The sequence below is a fragment of the Chrysochloris asiatica genome, unplaced genomic scaffold (assembly GCF_000296735.1).
Source record: "Chrysochloris asiatica unplaced genomic scaffold, ChrAsi1.0 scaffold00174, whole genome shotgun sequence".
In the NCBI taxonomy this organism is placed as follows: domain Eukaryota; kingdom Metazoa; phylum Chordata; class Mammalia; order Afrosoricida; family Chrysochloridae; genus Chrysochloris; species Chrysochloris asiatica.
The window spans coordinates 1,767,869-1,786,182 of NW_006408692.1; the positions used below are offsets into that span (position 1 = coordinate 1,767,869).

Consider the following 18,314-nt stretch of genomic DNA (forward strand, 5'->3'; position numbering starts at 1 on the left):
GCTGGAGACTTTAGATCCAGAGAGGGAGAGTGACTGTGTGCTGAAGAAGATTGCATGGAGGGGATTGTAACCATGGCAATGAGACGATATACGATAGAATGAATGTAAAACTAATGTTCTCCCATGTAAACTATTACATAATTCACAATAAAACATTAAAAAAAAAAAGATAGAGCAGTGCTTTCCAATGTATGTGACTAGAACTCCTAATCCCTCAGAACATCCTTCAGAAGACAAAAGTTTGAAGACATATGTCATTTGTTCCTATCTTGGAACGTCACAAAGTGCATCAGCATGAGAAGTCCCATGGCAGAGAATTTTAATTTATTTAACTAATGTTTCCCAAACTTGTTGGCACTAGAACCATCTGCTAATATTGATGTACAAAAGAACCCAAGGAACACAATTTGAGAAGTGCTTAGACATTAAATGTTATATTTTCCTTTGTAGCCCATGCTGTGGCAGGCCTATTTGCTGTTTTTCAGGCACTGGTCTATCAATTTGTCACACTGTGGTGGCTTGCATTTTGCTGTGATGCTGGAAGCAATGATACTGATATTTTGAATGCTGGCAGGTTCACCCATCGTGGATAGATTTCATTTGAGCTTCCAGATGAAGACAGACTAGGAAGAAGGAGAAGCAGACAACTTTAAATGTTTAGACACTGAAAACCTTATGAATAGAAGTAAAACTTTGTCAGCACTAGAATAACAAATACTGAAACATGATAAATTGTGCAAGAATCTTGTCAGATATAGTGCCACAAGATGAGCCCCTCAGGTTGGAAGGCACTGAAAATACAACTGGGGAAGAGCTGCCTCCTCAAAGTAGAGTTGGCTGTGATGACGTGAATGGAGTAAGTCTTTGGAACCTTTGTATGCTGATGCGGCAAAACTCAAAATGGGGAGAAACAGCTGTAAACATACTTTAATAATAAGAATATGGAATGTACAAAATATGATTCTAGGACAATTTGAAATTATAAAAAATGAAATAGAATGCATAAACATTGATCTCCTAGACATTAGTGAGCTGAAATGGACTGGTATTGACCATTTTTAATATGACAGCCACAAGATTTACTATGCTGGGAATAACAAATTGAGGCAAAATGGCATCCCATTCATCATCAAAAAGAGCATTTCAACATTTATCTTGAAATACCATGCTGTCTGTGAAAGGATAATATCCATACACCTACAAGGAAGACCAGTTAATACTACTATTATTCAAATTTACACATCAACCACTAAAGTCAGTGATGATGAAATTGAAGAATTCTACCAACTTCTTTGTGGGGTTGGCCCAGGACCGGAGAGTGCTTCGTTCTGTTATGCATGGGGTCGCTATGAGTTGGTACCGACTGGACGGCACCTAACAACAACAACCACCAACTTCTTTAGTCTGAAATTGATCAAACATTCAATCACAATGTATTAATAATTACTAATGATTGGAATGCAAAGGTTGGAAGCAAAGAAGGATCAATCATTGGAAAATATGGCCATGGTGATAAAAACAATGCTGGAGATCACATGATAGAATTTTGCAAGACCAATGACTTCTTCATTGCAAATACCTTTTTTAAACAACATAAAAACAATTATTATACACATGGGCTTCACCAGTTGGAATATGCAGAAATCAAATTGACTATATCTATGGGAAGAGACTGTGGGAAAACTCCACATCATCAGTCAAAACAAGGCCAGGGGCAGACTGTGGAATGGACCACCAATTGTTCTTTTGCAAGTTCAGGCTGATGCTGAAGAAAATGAAAACATCTACGAGAGGCAAAATATGATCTAGAACATAACCCACCTGAATTTAGAGATCATCTGAAGAACAGATTTAATGCATTAGACACTAAAGACTGAAGGTCAGAAGGGTTTTGAGATGATATCAAGAACATCATACAGAAAGAAAGCAAAAGGTCATTAAGCAGACAAGGAAGAAACAAAAGACCAAAATGGATGTCAGAAGAAATGCTGAAACTTGTTCTCCAGCACAGCGATGCTAAAGCAAATGGAAGAAATGAGGAGGTAAAAGAGCTGAACAGAAAATTCCAAAGGGCAGCTCAAGAAGACAAAGTCTAATATTAAAATGAAATGATCAGAGATCTGAAGTTATAAAACCAAAAGGGGAGGACATGCTCAGCATAAGCATTTTTCAAGCTGAGAGAACTGGGGGGAAAAACTCAAGTTTCAATACAAAAGAGTCTTTGAGCAAAATTTTGAATGATGAAGAAAGCATCAAAAGAAGATGAATGGAATACACAGTCACTGTACCAAAAAGAAATGATCGATGTTCAACCATTTCAAGGGGTAGTATATGATCAAGAGCCAATGGTACTGAAGGCACTGATAAAGAACAAGACTCCAAGAACGATGGAATACAAACTGAAATCTTTTAACAAACTGATGCAGCACTTGAGACACTCATCTATGCCACAAAACTTGAAAGACAGCTACCTAGCCAACTGGTGAGAAGAAATATTTGTGCCCATTCCAAGAGAGGTGACCCAACGGAAAGGAGAAATCCTCAAATCATTAATATCGCATGCAAGTAAAATTTCACTAATAATAATTTTTTAAATGGCTGTAATAATACTTGAACTGCCAGAGGTTCCAGTCAGATGCAGAAAAGAACATGGAATGAGGAATATCATTGCTGACATCAGATGGATCTTAGCTGAAAACAGAGAAAACCAGAAATATGTTAACCTGCACATTATTGACTATGCAAAGGATTTTGACTTGACGGATCATGACAAACTATGGACAACACTTTAGAGAATGAATATTCCAGAACATGCAATCCTGCTCTTGAGGCACCTGTACATACACCAAGAGGAAGTTGTTCAACAGAACAAGGAGACACTGAATGATTTAAAATCAGGAAAGTTGTGCATCAGGGTTGTATTCTTTAACGGCATTTAATCAGTTTGCATGCTGAGCAAATAATTAGAGAAGCTGGGTTACATGATGAAGAATGTGGTATCAGGGTGGAGGAAGGCTCTTTAACAACCTGCGATATGCAGATGATACAACCTTGCTTGCGGAAAGCAAAGAAGACTTAAAATACTTACTGATGAAGATCAAAGACCACAGTCTTCAGTATGGGTTACACCCCAATGTAAAGAAAATAAAAATCCACACCACTGGACCAATAAATTACATCCTTATAAATGGAGAAAAGATTGAAGTTATCAAAGACTTCACCTTGCTTGGATCCACCATCACCACTCATGGAAGCAGCAGCCAAGAAACAAAACAATGTATCATATTAGGTAAATCTGCTCCACAAGACCTCTTTAGAGTGTTCAAGAGCAAATACATCAGTTTGAGGCCTAAAGTTCTCTTGAACTAAGCCATTGTATTTTCAGTAGCCTCATGTGACTGTGCAAGGTGGACAGTGAATAAGGAAAACCATAGCAGACTTGATGCATTTGAGTTGTGTTGGAGAAGAATACTAAAGGTACCATGGACTACTAAAAGAAAAAGAAATCTGTGTTGGAAAAAGTACAACCAGAATACTCCTTATTAGCCAAGATGGCCAGACTTTATCTCTCATACTTTGAATGTATTATCAGGAAGGACCAGTCTCTGGAGAAAGGCAGCATGTTTGGTGAAGGGGAGGGACAGAGAAAGAGAGGGAGACTCCAATGAGTCACATTGGCACAGTGGCCGCAACAATGGACTCAAGTGTATCAACAGCTATGAGGATGGCATAGGAGCAGGCGGTGTTTTGTTCTGTAGTACATAGGCTCGCTGTAACTTGGAACCAACTCAACGGAACTTAACAGCAACAAATGTTTAAGTGCTGCTTACCTGGAAACCTTAGAAAATTTTTGGCAATTTGCATAGTAATAAGCATATAGATGCCAGCATCTGAGTGCTGGTATTCAACATCATGTTATTTAAGTCCTGGTGTGATGTTGTAAGATAAGCACTAGACTTAGGTTCAAACCCACCACCACTCAATGACAACACTTTTGCATCTATACAGTACTTAACAACAACATACCTGACTTTGAGGAGCCCAAATAGTCTGTGGTTCTAATGGACCAACCACTCCCCAGGAGATAGATGAGGCAGTCTGTTTCCATAAAACATGCAGCCTTAAAAACCCTGTGGGGCTATTGTACTTTGTCCCACAGGGATTTTATGAGTCAAAATCAACTGGATGGTAATGGATTTGGTTTTGGTTTGGTTTATGCCTCAGTTTTCATCTCTAAAATGGGAATGGGAATGACGGTGCCCACTTTATGAGGTGGCTGTGAGTCAGTCTATTGAGTTCATACATGTAAAGCACTAGGAACAGCGTCTGGCCCCTGGGAAAGGGTCAGTAAATGGTACCATGGACAACACTTGTATACACAATAGGAGCCTTTGATGTCTCGATTTTCCCCATTTGTAAGATTTGAACAGTTTTTGTACCAAGACCATAGTCTTGTTTTGAGGAATAAATGAATTAAATGGTGTGAAAGAACATTGTTTGGAATGTTAGACATTTTAGCTTTAAGAATTTTTTTCCCCCTGAAATTGCCTCTTATTAGCATACTCTCATGATACTGACTGACTTTAACCTATGGTGATGAAGATGCAATTTTTCAGCTTTCCCAGCAAGTTATTTTGGTCTTGTGCTTTGGCATTCCCCTTCTTGACATTGGTTGTTGTTGTTACGTGCCGTCAAGTGAGCTCCAACTCACAGGAACCCTGTATGGGGTTTCCGAGGAGTGGCTGCTAGATTTGAACCACCGACCTTGCAGTTCAAACTGGACTTGTGGTCCAATGCATTATCCTGCAATGCCACACCAGGACTCCAGACTTTGGAGGTCTTTAATTGGAGTTTAGTTTTCACTGTGACTTCCTATTCTATCTATTCAATAGAATTTCGTTTCTTTATTTTGTGCACCAACAATTTTTATAAAAGCCCCTGATTCTGGAGGCCACCTGGTCCCTCCTTTGGGCTTTGTTCCTTTCTTTAAAACGCAGACATCTATCTCAAGTCACTTTGGAGTAGCAGAAGACCTTGGTGTGTTCTTGTAGCAAAACCCTCCCTCAGCATCTACGCAGTCTCCTGTTCCCAGCAAGAGAGGCAGGATTGTTTCCCCGTTAAAAGTTTTCTGATATTATATCAGTGTAGAATCTTTATGATAGGTCACACTAACTCCCACATTGAAGACAATTACCTGATATTTGTTATCAGATTCCTTCAGGGACTGTCTGCTCTTTGTGAACAATTAGATTAGAGGATGCTGATGAAATTCGAGTGGCAGGAAGTAGAAGCTACATTTCTGAGTTCAGAGCTTCTATTTCAAGGTTGAGTAAGTGGTAAATTTTTACTGAGAGACTCTAGTCTAATAGAGTCAGATTTTCAAGGTCTCCAGCTCAGCCCATGGGCATTTATTTCACCTGTCTGGAAACCAGTTTCTTTTTAGAGCTTGGTCTCCCTGTTCTTTATGTTGGCATAAAAACAATTAATAATTTAAACCATGCCCATTAAAAAAAAAGAGGAATACGGTATAAATACAATACTGTAATAATAAATTTAAAAGTCGATCCAGCTGGGCACTGTTCCCAGACTGCCAGCTGAGTAGAAACACAAATAAGTAAAGAAGAAGAAAAACTGCGATAATGCAAATGGCTACAATTTCATTGTACCTGCTACCCTTTTATTGCAAATATATGGTACTGGAGTTACATGACGGATAAATAGATTATGTGGGCTAACCTAGAAATGCAATCACCTTTTATAACATTATTTCTATTGGGGGGGGGGATGTCTTCTATATACAAACAGATGGTTTGCAAGTAAATTTTTGGAATACAGTGGATTTGTAAATCAGAGGTTGAGGAATGAGCTCCTAGAATCTTCACTTCCAGTTGGATGGTTTGTATTCAGGACTAGTGATAGACGAAAACCGGTGACCTCTCAGAATCCTGATCTGTTTCTCTTCCATATCCTTGCTACCTTCTTTATCCTGGAAACTATCCTATCTTCTCTCTTTGGTGTTCCTGGACCCCTCATCCTGGCCATCCTCCCAGCTCTGTTGAGGTTCCAGGAAGACATGTGTATGCTTTCACCTGGGACACCTTGTTAAATGTTGGTTAGGACCCATAGGGAGCCATTCAGTTGACTGGCCAGGCACTTGGCTCTGAAGCCAGACTTTTATATATGTATATAAATGTTTTATTGTGAATTATGTGATAGTTTACATGGGAGACCACAGGTTTTACATTCATTCTATCATATATCGTTTCATTGCCATAGTTACAATCCCGTCCATGCATCATCAACCAACCAAATGGTATACCCTGAAAACCTACCCCCCACCCCCGCCACACCTCCCCAGTCATCAGTACACATCCCCTTTCCCTCTCTGGATCTCAAGTCCCCAGCCACTTCATCTCTCCGCATCATGGTCTCTGTCTCCCATCTCAGGCATCACTGCTTCTCTGGGTAAGGTCCCGCTCTCTGCTCTTCTCCATTGATGGTCCCAGGGCCCTCCACTCCTAGACTGAAAAGTTAATCACTCCCCTCCTTTATATTTACATCCCTCACAATCAGTCCTGATAACAATTATTCACTATTGCATCACAAAAGGCCCATCTGCATTTCATTTCATCAGCCCTTCCTAGACAAGTTGGATACTACTCACTGGAGATGCTACCTTCCTCCATGCCCTCTGGCTCTAGGTTCCCTCTTGAAAGCTTGTAAGCCAGTCACTTCTTGCCTTTGTAGCCCCCCGCCCCCCATTTTGGGTAGCCAATGTCCAAGTTGCCCATCCCTGTCTACTTTTTGTATGGAGGGGGTGGGAATGATTCTTGCAGTAAGGATTTGTTTCCTCTTTGGAGTTACTGCATCCATCGGTGTAGGTTGAAGCCAGACTTTTCTGCCCTTGTCAGCTGTATGACTTGAACATGCTATTGCATTCCTCTGTGGTTCACTTTCTTCCTCTATGGAGCAGGAATCATTGTATTTCCTACCTTCCTGGGTTGTGGAGACTAGTAGGCAAGAAGTAAGTAAACATTCTGGCAGTGCCTGGCACACATGCCAGTGGAGGTGAGTAAGTTATTCAGGGATGTTATGGAATAGATAGGCTTCCATGAAAGCTCAGGATCCAAACCTACTGGGTGAAAACATTTTCTGAATTTTTCAGAGCAAATGTAGAAACAGATGTTGTGTTCATGAATTGTGGCTTAGGTAGGTTTGGAGCACCACTGTGTGTGTGTGAATTATGGAATATGTGGGAGGAGAAGTGAGGAGGCAACTGAGTTATATAGTTAGTGGCAACATTGGACTCTACTTTCATTTTGAATAAATTAATTCTATAGAAGTACAGCCAGAATGCTCCTTAGAAGCCAGGATGTCCCAGACTTGGTCTCTCATACTTCCGACATATTATCAGGAGGGAGCAGTCCCTGGAGTAGGACATCATGATTAGTAAAGTGGAGAATCAGAGAAAAAAAGGAAGAACCCCAATAAGATAGATTGGGATAGTGGCAGCAGTAATGGGCTCAAGTGTAGCAGTAATTGTAAGATTGGTGTAGGACCAGTGTTTCATTCTGTTGTGCATAAGGTTACCATGAGTCGGTATCAATTCAACAGAACCTAATATCAACAACAATCTTTATGGAAGCAGACTGACACTTTTTCCCCCCTGGAGTTTCATTCACCTAATTATTCTCAAGTACAGTAATTTTTTAAATGTTTTATTGTGAATTATGACATAACTTACATGGGAAAACATTAGCTTTACAATCATCCTACCGTATATCATTTCATTGCCATAGTTACAATCCCCTCCATGTACCATCAACCAACCAAAGGGTATATACCCTGCAAGCCTGTCCCCTGGTCATCAGCACACAGCCCCTCTCCCTCTCTGAGTCGAAAGTCCCCAGCCAGTCCATATCTCCACTGGGTAGGGTCCATCTGGGTAGGGTCCCACTCTTTGCTCTTCTTCCTTGATGGTCCTAGGGACCTCTGCTCCTAGACTGCAAAGTCTCCTTCTGCTACAAAACGTCTACCTTTACATTTCCAACCCTCACAATCAGTCCTGATAACAAATCATTCACTATTGTATCACAAGATATGTATCCGCATATTCATTCATCAGCCCTGCCCAGACAGATTGGATACTACTCAGTGGAGAGTCTACCTTCCCCCACGCCCTTTGGATCTAGGCTCCCTCTTGAAGGCTTGTAAGCCAGTCACTTCTTGCCTTTGTAGCCCCCCCCCCCCCATTTTGGGTAGCCAATGTCCACGTTGCCCGATCCCTGTCTACTCTGTGTGTGGAGGGGGTGGTAATGATCCTCGCTGTAAAGATTTGTTCCCTCTTTTGAGCTACTGCATCCATAGGTGTAGGTCAAGTTCATCAAATTGTATCAGATTACTCTTTTTTTCCTCTTCTTTCTGCTTCTAGTTGAGCTTTGATCATCCAATCATCAAAGCAGGTCAAGTGAGTGCTATCTGCAAATGTCGGTGTTCTAATGCATAGGCCCCCTCTTCTTATCAGTTAAGTACAGTATTTTTCATCTAAGAAAAGCAGTTTTAAAAATTAAATCTTTCTTTTTCTTTTTCTTCTTGCTTTTCTTTGTCTTCTTCAGGCAACTTTTTCTTTGCATTTGATCAGGCTTTAGTTTCTAATTTACAAATAGACTGGTGTCTGCCTACTGGCCCTATATGTAGGTGTGAGATCTAACCGAAAATCAGAACTAGAAAAATAAAGTAGTGCATGGGAGTCTTGGGATTTTGGGTAGACGCTCAGAAGAGAAGGAGACAGGGAAAATAGTGGGAGGTAAGGAAAGCAAATGTATCTGCTATTTTCTCCAAAATGAGCTTATTCGAATCCAAATTCAATTTTCCTCTGATCCGTGGCCTTAAGAAATTGAAATGAAGCCAGTTAAGAAATCAGCCTGAAAATGCTTCGCTGAGAATTCAGCATCACCAAGAGTCATGACCAGCAGTGAAATCATCTTTGAGCTTTGACTTCCGTGTGTTTGTTTACTTGACCGTTGCTCTTCTTGATACATAAGGATACAATGGTAGATTTCAGAGGAATTATTTCAAACTAACTGCATTTGTTTACCAAAATATGGAAGCTATAATATATTCTCCTCATCTTTAAGAAATTTTAATGTGTGGGTAGTGTGCTGTCATGAAGATTTTATAATCTGCAATATTTGAGAAGTAATAAGATACTGTTGTTGGTTGACCATCTGGTTCTACATACTTGGTGTCACGGTTTATGTTTTTTGTTTTTTACTAGTGAGAGGCAAAGAATAGGAGTTCAGAATTTCAGAGGTGTTTTTAAAACAAGGAAGTTTATATTTAGTTCCTAAATGTCATTAGGTTTTATTTTGACCTTATGCAAAATAGGAAATGAAAGATTCACTCTGTATTTTCTTTTGTCTCTCTCTCTCTCTTTTTTTTTTTTTTTGTCAAAAGATAAACTGGAAACCTCAATTTCTAGTTTGATCCTTCTCAGACCTCAGATTCTGTTAGCTTTTATTCAAACTTGTTTCATGGTTGTTAGTTGAGCCCTTTCCAACTCATGGTGAGCCACATGCAGATAATTGTCCATAGGGTTTTCAAGTCTGTGACCTTCTGGAAGCAGATCACCAAGTCTGTCTTTTGAGGTGCCTCTGGGTGGATTTGAACAACCAACCTTTTGGCGAGTTGTTGAGCACTTCACTGTTTGCACCACCAGGGACTCTGTTCTCTGAGGTGAAATCAGACATAAATCGTAAGGAAACTCTAGAAAGAGAAATCACCAAACACAAAGAACCTATAGAGATTTTATGTTTCATCTAGTCATTCACAAATGTTTATTGAAACCCTAGTATTTGCATATCATGCTGTCAGACACTGAGGGATTTGCTAAAGAAATATTAAAGGCGCTCTCCCTTCCTTTGAGGAGCTTAGAGCTTACTTGGGAAGAAATGAGACAGATGTATGAAACAGTTAAATTGTAATTCAAGGCAGCATATGATTAAATACCAAAATGCGTGGTTCCGACACGAAATGCTACAGGAGCTCAGAAAAGGGAGTGATAATTCAATGGCACTACTGTTTTCTGCCTACAAATTGGCAAATTGTAGCACTATTTGTATGAAATATTTTACACTTGTTTTTTTGGCAGCCTTAGGCCTTGACTCCCAGGCAGCATTAGAGCCTACAAAAATATTTGCACTGCAATCGCTCTTGAACTGACTTTTTTTCTTCTTCTTATGGGAAGAGGAAGTGCTTATGTCAAACCACAGTGCCTATGAGAGGTAGGTAGTACTTTAACAGAGTCATAACCTGTTTCAGACACAAAACAAGGAACCAGCCCCCTCACACTGTGTTTTTTCCATCCAGTAGTCCTTTTCCCTCCATCGCAAACCCTCCCTGACATTGAAAGGCGGTTTAATTTGAACTTAATGTCCGTGACGGACGAGCCAGCTATCACGGGTCAGGTGAATTTATGACTTTGGTGAATTGCTGATGAAAATTTTTGTAGTTATGATATTGGAAAGGAACAGACACTGATGCAGGGGAGTTCAGACACATTTCCATTCACTGTGAATGGGGTTCCCCACAATATTAGAATAGAATGACATGCTGAAATATTGGTTGATGTTTGATGAGACTTTCTGGCTTCCTGTTCTATTTTTGCCATATTTAAATTAGCACAGAGTTCAGAGACAAATGAGACCTAAATTCTTAAGACTTTAAAAAAAAAAAAAAAAGTAAGAGAGAAGAAGAAATAAAACTTCTGTGAAGTCACATCTGCTGTTTGGGCCCACAGCTCATTTCACTAGATCCCCTCAGGGATTCCCCACATCTGAATGTGGTCATCATCTGGTTGGTGTTCAATCTCATGATTCATGTTATTTTCAGTTTCCTTTAAAAATCTTGGTCAGGGGTGCTCCCTCATCCCTTCATTATAACATTTGGCTTTGAAGAGGCATAGATACCAAAGATTTTTTGTTCTTTTTTTGATACTCGTAAAGATACTGTCCACAGAGTCCAGCACTTGTAAAAGTAGTGCAGCACTTTGCATTAATTTTTCGTGTTAGGTTGGTAAGGCAAGGGTTCCCAAGTTAGAGTGACTCAGCCATCAAGCAAGCCTGTGATCTCACCCCTCTGCTTCTGATCCTCTATCAAAGTACTTGGCCCTGGGCATAGTTTGAGATTTATTTGGGGGCATCCTCTGAGCTCACTGACTTACTTGGGAACATGGCCCTGAAAAGCATTTCATCCATATCTGTTGATATTGTTTGATGTCTGTCTAAATAAACGTTATGTAGCAGACGGTTACAGAATGTCTTATCAAATTCATGGACAGACTTTGCCCTTGAAATATTTCTATTTAATTATCATACTGAAAGTACAAAATAGTAGCTTTTTTTGTTGTTTTTTAAGTAACTTTTTTATTTAAAAAAAATTATACAATAGGCTGATCTTCTGAGAATAAATTGCAAACCTAAAATTTATGCAATATGTAATCTTTTCTAGTTCCTTGCTAGATCTTTTTCTAGACAGAAGCTCTTTATTTTAGAATCTGTAAGAGGATGTGATTTGGATGTATTTGGCTGTGTCATCTTGAGAGATGGCTCGGGAGTCTAAGTTCAGCATGTTGTCTACATTTATTCTCTGCTCCTAGACATGATGGGGAAAATGCTCTGCTGTTTTCCTGTAGCTTTTCATGATTTTAGCATCATGTTCCTATTCTCACTCAAAATCAATAACCCTCTATACGGAGCCTGACATTTTGTACTGAAGCCAAGCTAGAAAAAGTTTTAACGGATGCGTGTGCAGCGTTGCTATTTGTCGTTGTTTTGTTTTGTAGCTGCACTTTTCAAGGAGATTGTGTGCACCGAAATGACACACGAAACTGGCTGGATATTTCACTTGGAGCTGAAAAGTGCCCCAAAATTCAGATGATTCGAAACAGTCAAGCTGAGGTAAGAGGGGAGCTTGTAATTTGTTAGTCTCTATTGTATTGTCTCATTGACCACCTGATTCTAACTTCCTTTAGGATGTGGAACTGATCATTTATTAACAATCAAATAAGGTTAGTTATAGGAATCTATCCATTTATCCTATGACTATCACATGCCTAGCAGGGACTATGCACTCTGCAAGGTGGTGGGATATTGTATTGAACAAGGCAGGCACATCATGGGCTTGCCTTCCTGGAGTTTGTCATGTCTGATGGAGTTAAAGATGACCTTCCATATTTGAATTCAAAGAAAATATGGGCTATCAATGTAGAAGAAAAATATTGACATAAGGCATTTAGATTTGTGGTCAACAAGATTTTTTAAGTATGGCTTAACTGTGTAATTTTGTTTTGTTTTATGTCTCATTTTCCTAATGTGGGAGTCCCTAAGTGGTGCAAATGCTTAATGCTAACTGAAAGGTTGTAGGTTGAAGACCACCCAGGAGTGCTTTGAAAGCAAGACCTGGTGATCGACTTCAAAACAATCTGCCTTTGAAAACCCTCCAGAGTACAGTTCTACTCTGACACACATGGCATCGCCTCATTTAAGGATTATTGGTACTGGGGTGGTGCTGTGGGTTAATTAGCTGGACTGCAAGGTTGGTTTAAATGCAAGGTCTGTGGTTCAAGCTCACCAGCCACTCTTTGAAAATCCTATACAGAATCACTGTGGCTGGGAACCAACTCAGTGACCTTTAACAACAACAAAAACAATGTGTTTAAAGGAGTCCTGGTGTGGTGCTGTGGGTACCTGCACTAGTCTGCAAGGTCTATTTGATCTGCAAGGTTGGCAGTTCAAGCTCACCTCGGAAACCTTGTACAGGGTCGCTATGAATTGGAACTGACTTGATGGCACTCAACAACAACAAATGTGTTCAGGATTTTTCTAACAAGTATCCTGTTAACGTGGCTTCAAGTAATAATGTTATAAATGGAGAGTAAAGCAACGTGGCCAGTGAATATTGTAGTTGGGGTCCCTTGCAAAACTGGTGGGGTACTAGCATTGGCACCACCATTGGCAGCACATCAGACTTGTCATCAGATGAAAACAAGGAGCAATGAGTATATTCAAGCATTTTCTGATATACTCATTAACCATGCCTTATAGGAAAATGGAGTGCCTGCTTAGCAAACTCAGTGGCGCTGTAAGGAGAGATTTCTCCCTAATTATGGCTCTTGTGTTATGAATAAATGTACAGAGTCCCCATCAGCAGCCAGTTGACCTGCCTGTTGAGCTGACTGTGTTTTATTTGAATGCCACATTAACAAGGAAATGGGCCACTTTCCCTTTTTCCTTACACTTTGCCATTTCAAATAGCGAGAACCATACCATTTAGGATGATTTAACATTTAATAAAGGGGAGCCAGAGCATTTAATGAGTGATAAATAATAAAAGAATCAGGCTTTCAAGTCATAACTGATCAGATCTCACCGATTTAAAGTTATTTTGGTTGTCACTTTCTGTGGACTTCCTGGGGGCCACCAGTGTGGGGGCGGGCAGATCTCTAAAACCCTCATCCCAAATCTCCACCAGCTCTGGATCAAGACTGAATACATGCTGTGGAAAAGATACCTAGACATCCAAGCATAAGTATTGCCAAGTTTTTATTTCTCATATCAGTTTGGAAAAAATAGCTAACTTTTATCTAATAAAGAAAGGTTGAAAATTCCCTGATCCTCGAAAATACCCAGGATTCTGCCAAGTGGTTGAGACTGTGCAAGTTTTCTTTTATCATTATAAGATTTTCCGAGTAATTTTTCAGCTAAATGCTGTTATTGTTGTTAAGTGCCGTTGAGTTGTTTCCAACACATTTCGACCCTGTTAGAATTTCTAAGGAGTGACTGCTGAGTTTGAATCCCCGACCTTGCGGTTCAAACCACCTTTTCGGTCCAGTGTACCTCCTACAGCACCACACCAGGATGCCTTTGTTCATGAATTTAAAAGTGCTGCTTATGCAATTTTCTCACCTTCTATGGGTTGACTATTGTTGCTGTTAGCTGCCATCAAGTTGGCCTCCAACCCACGGTGATGCCATACACAATCCAATGCCTGGTCCATGTTTAGTTGGAGATTGGACCATTATGATCCTTAGGGTTTTCATTGGGTGATTGTCAGAAGCAGACTTCCAATCATAGCCTGGAAGCTCCACTGAAACCTCTTCAGCATCCTAGCAACACCCAATCCTCCACTGACAGACTGCTCATGAGTTACACTGACCAGGAATTCAACCCAGGTCTCTCGGATGGAAGGCAAGAATGTTACCTCTGAGTCACCACTGCCCCCATGGGTTTATTAGTGGAAATTAGTCACTGTTTACATCTCTTCTATTGTTGGGTGACATTGAGGTGGTTCCTGTTCATGGAAACCCTTAGTACAACAGAATGAAATACTGCCTGATTCTGGGCCAGTTTTGCGGTTGTTGCTATGTATGAGCCCATGGCTGCAGCCGCTTTATCAATCTGTCTCACTAAGGGTCTTCTTCTTCTTCTTCTTCTGACCCTCTACGTTACCAAACTTGGTATCTATTCTAGAACCATCTAAAAAAAGTTAACCATTGAAGCTGTCAATAGTGATTTCTTCATCATGCTGTGTCCCACGATTTACCTTCACCCTCCACACCAAGTCTTTCCCATCACAATGTCCTGTCTGCCTCACTATCACTCTCAGGTTTGAAATAAGTGCCATTGAGTCAGTTCCAACCCATAGTGACCCTGTATAGGGTTTCCGAGGAGAAGCTGGTGAGTTTGAACCACCGACCTTGCAGTTCAAACGGCTTTGCAGTCTGGCGCATTTACCCACAGCGCCACACCAGGACTCCCAGGATAAAGGAGATTAAGTCATTGGATTAAAGCTATTGTTTTAAACCACCTTCACACTGATCAGTTTAATAGAATTGTTGAGGCATCTGACGACATGTGTTAATCTTCTTGTTGTTATTAAGTGTTGTCCAGTCGGTTCCAACTCATAGCAACCCCGTGTAGGGTTTCTGAGGAGCAGCTGGTAGATTTGAACCACCAGCCTTGCGGTTAGCTGTCTACAGCACCACCAAAGGATTCGGGATGATCTGAGAATTTAAAAATACTTCTACCCTTACGGTTAACTTTGACTTACTGGAAAGTTTCAGATCCTTGTGTAAATAATACCCGACCTTGGCCTTCAGAGATAGTAGTTAATAGTTTTTCCAACTCCAGCCATTAATTCAGTTCAAAGAAAGTTTAATTAACTGTCAGTCATATGTCTGGTAACATTCTAGTAGCTTTCTAACCAGCTGCAGTTGAATCAGCTCTGACTCATGGTAACCCAATGTGTGTCCAAGTAGAAATGTGCTCCAGATGGTTTTCAAGGACTGCTCTTTTTAGAAGTAGATTGCCAGTCCCTTCTTCCAAGACACCTCAGAGTGGACTTGAACCTCCAACATTTAAGTTACATTCAAGCATGTTAACCATTTGTATAAGAGTCCAGTAAAACTCTAGATACAAGCAAACAGCCTAAACACAAAATAAAATGTGGAGCCTCTGTTTGAAAGAATCTTTTTGTACAAACCAATTAGAAAAGAATACATCCTCATCTCACTATGGATTCCATGTTGCTGTTGAAAAATTAAGAGCTATATCAATTGTTTTCCACCACTTGCCTTTCAATTTGTTGTACTCTGGTGGCGTGCATGTTGCTTTGGTTCTAGAAGCTATGCCACTGGTATTTTAAATACCAGCAGGGACACCAGGGTGGCCAGGTTTCAGCTGAGCTTCCAGACAAAGACAGACTAGGAAGCTAAATAGACAGACTACTTCCGAATACTTAGTCATTGAAAACCTTATGCATAGCAGTGGAACACTGTCAGATACCACTAGAATATTGAATTTTGAAACATGATGAAGAGCACTAGAATATTGTCAGCTATAGTGCCGGAAGATGAGCCCCTCAGGTTGGAATGCTAAGTATGACTGGGGAAGAGCTGCCTCCTCAAAGTAGAGTTGACCATGATGATGCGAATGGAGTAAAGCCTTTGGGACCTTCATTTGCTTATGGAGTGCAACTCAAAATAAAGAGAAATAGCTGTAAACATCCATTAATAATCAGAATATGGAATGTACGAAGTATGAATCTAGGAAAATTGGAATCTGTGAAAAATGAAATGGAACACAATTATATCAATATCCTAGTCATTCAAGAGCTGAAATGGACTGGTATTGGCCATTTTAAATATGACAGCCACATGGTGTACTATACCAGGAATGGCAAATTGAAGAGGAATGGCATCACATTCATCATCCAAAAGAAAATTTCAAGACCTATCTCGAAGAACAGTGCTGTTTATGATAGGATAATATCCATACACCTACAAGGAAGACCAGTTAATATCAATATTATTTAGATTTATGGACCAACCACTAAAGCCAGTGATGATGAAATTGAAAAATTCTACTAACTTCTTCAGTTTGAAATTGATTGAACATGCAAACAAGATGTACTGATAATTACTGGCAATTGGAATGCAAAGGTTGGAAACAAAGAGGAAGGGTTCAGTCATTGGAAAATATGGCCTTGGTGATAAAAGCTACACTTGGAGAATGCATTACAGAATTTTGCAAGACCAATAATTTCTTCATTGCAATACCTTTATAAACAACATAAAAGACACATGGACCTTACCAGATAGAATACACAGAAATGAAATTGACTACATCTGTGGGAAGAAACAGTGAAAAACTCTATATTATCAGTCAAAACAAGGCCAGGGGCAGACTGTGAAACAGATCATCAATTACTCTTTTGCAAGTTCACACTGAAGCTGAAGAAAATTAAAACATATCCACAAGAGATAAAATACTACCTTGAATATATCCTACCTGAATTTAGAAATCATTTCAAGAACAGATTTGATGCATTAGACACTAAAGACAGAAGACCAGAAGAGTTGTGGGGCGATATCAAGAACATCATACGGGAAAAAAGCAAAAAGTCATTAAGAAGAATGATGAAAAAGACCAAAATGGATGCCAGAAGAGACTCTGAAACTTGCTTTTCAGCATAGAGATGCTAAAGTAAATGGTAGAAATTAGGAGGTAAAAGAGCTAAATAGAAAATTTCAAAGGGCAACTCAAGATGACATGGTCAAACGTTATAATGATATGTGCAAAGGCCTGGAGCTAGAAAACCAAAAGGGAAGACCATGCTCAGCATTTCTCAGACTCAGGGAACTGAAGAAAAAAAAATTGAAGCCTTGACATGCAATATTGAAGGATTCTATGAGCAAAATATTGAATGATGTAGACAGCATCAAAATAAGATGGAAAGAATACACGGAGTCACTGAACAAAAATAAATGGCCCATGTTCAGCCATTTCAAGTGGTAGCATATGATCAAGACCCAATGATACTGAAGGAGGAAGTTCAAGGTGCACTGAAGGCACTGGTAAAGAACAAGGCTCCAGGAATTGATGGAATACAAATTGAGATCTTTCAACAAATTGATGCAGCACTGGAGACACTCATCTATGCTAAGAAATTTGAAAGACAGCTATCTGGCCAACTGATTGTAAGAGAGTCACATTTGTGCACATTTCAAAGAGAGGTGACCCAATGGAATGTGAAATCATTGGACAGTATCATTAATATCGCATGCAAGTAAAATTTCCAAAAGATAATTCGAAAACAAGTGTAACAGTATATTGACAGGGAATAGCCAAAGGTTCTAGCCAGATTCGGGTGAGGATGTGGAACAAGGGATATAATTTCTGACTTCAGATGGATCTTGGCTGAAAGCAGAGAATACCAGAAAGATTTTTACATATGCTTACTGCCTATGCAAGGGCTTTAAATTGTGTGAAACTTGACAGACTATGAACAACATTGTAGAGAATGAGTATTCCTGAACACTAATCGTGCTCATTAGGAACCTGAACATAGACTAAGAGGCAGTTGTTCGAGCAGAACAAGGGAATGCTGAATGGTTTAAAATCAGGTAAGGTGTGCACCAGGGTGTACTTTTTCACAATACTTTATTCAACCTATATGCTGAGCACATAATCCAAGAAACTGGATTATATGAAGATGAAAGAGGCATCAGGATTGGAGGAAGATTTATTAACAACCTGCGATATGCAGATGATACAAACTTGCTTGCTGAAAGCGAAGAGGACTTAGAATACTTACTAATGAAGATCAAAGACCATAGCCTTCCATGTGGGTTGTACCTCAATGTAAAGAAAACAAAATTCCTCACCAATAAACAACATCCATATAAATGGAGAAAAGATTGAGGTTATCAAAGGCTTTATTTAGCTCAGATCAACCATCAACATTCAAGGAAGCAG

At 39.8% G+C, this 18,314-nt stretch overlaps 1 protein-coding gene across 1 annotated transcript in view; it reads left to right on the plus strand.

Annotated features, from left to right (window-relative positions):
- The window catches only part of PLXNC1 (plexin C1), a 239,895-nt gene that overhangs the window by 85,942 nt on the left and 135,639 nt on the right, over positions 1-18,314 (plus strand). The window contains exon 5 of the mRNA XM_006871793.1: positions 11,843-11,957. Within this exon, the coding sequence (XP_006871855.1) occupies positions 11,843-11,957 (115 nt within the window). The remainder of the gene's footprint in view (positions 1-11,842; positions 11,958-18,314) is intronic.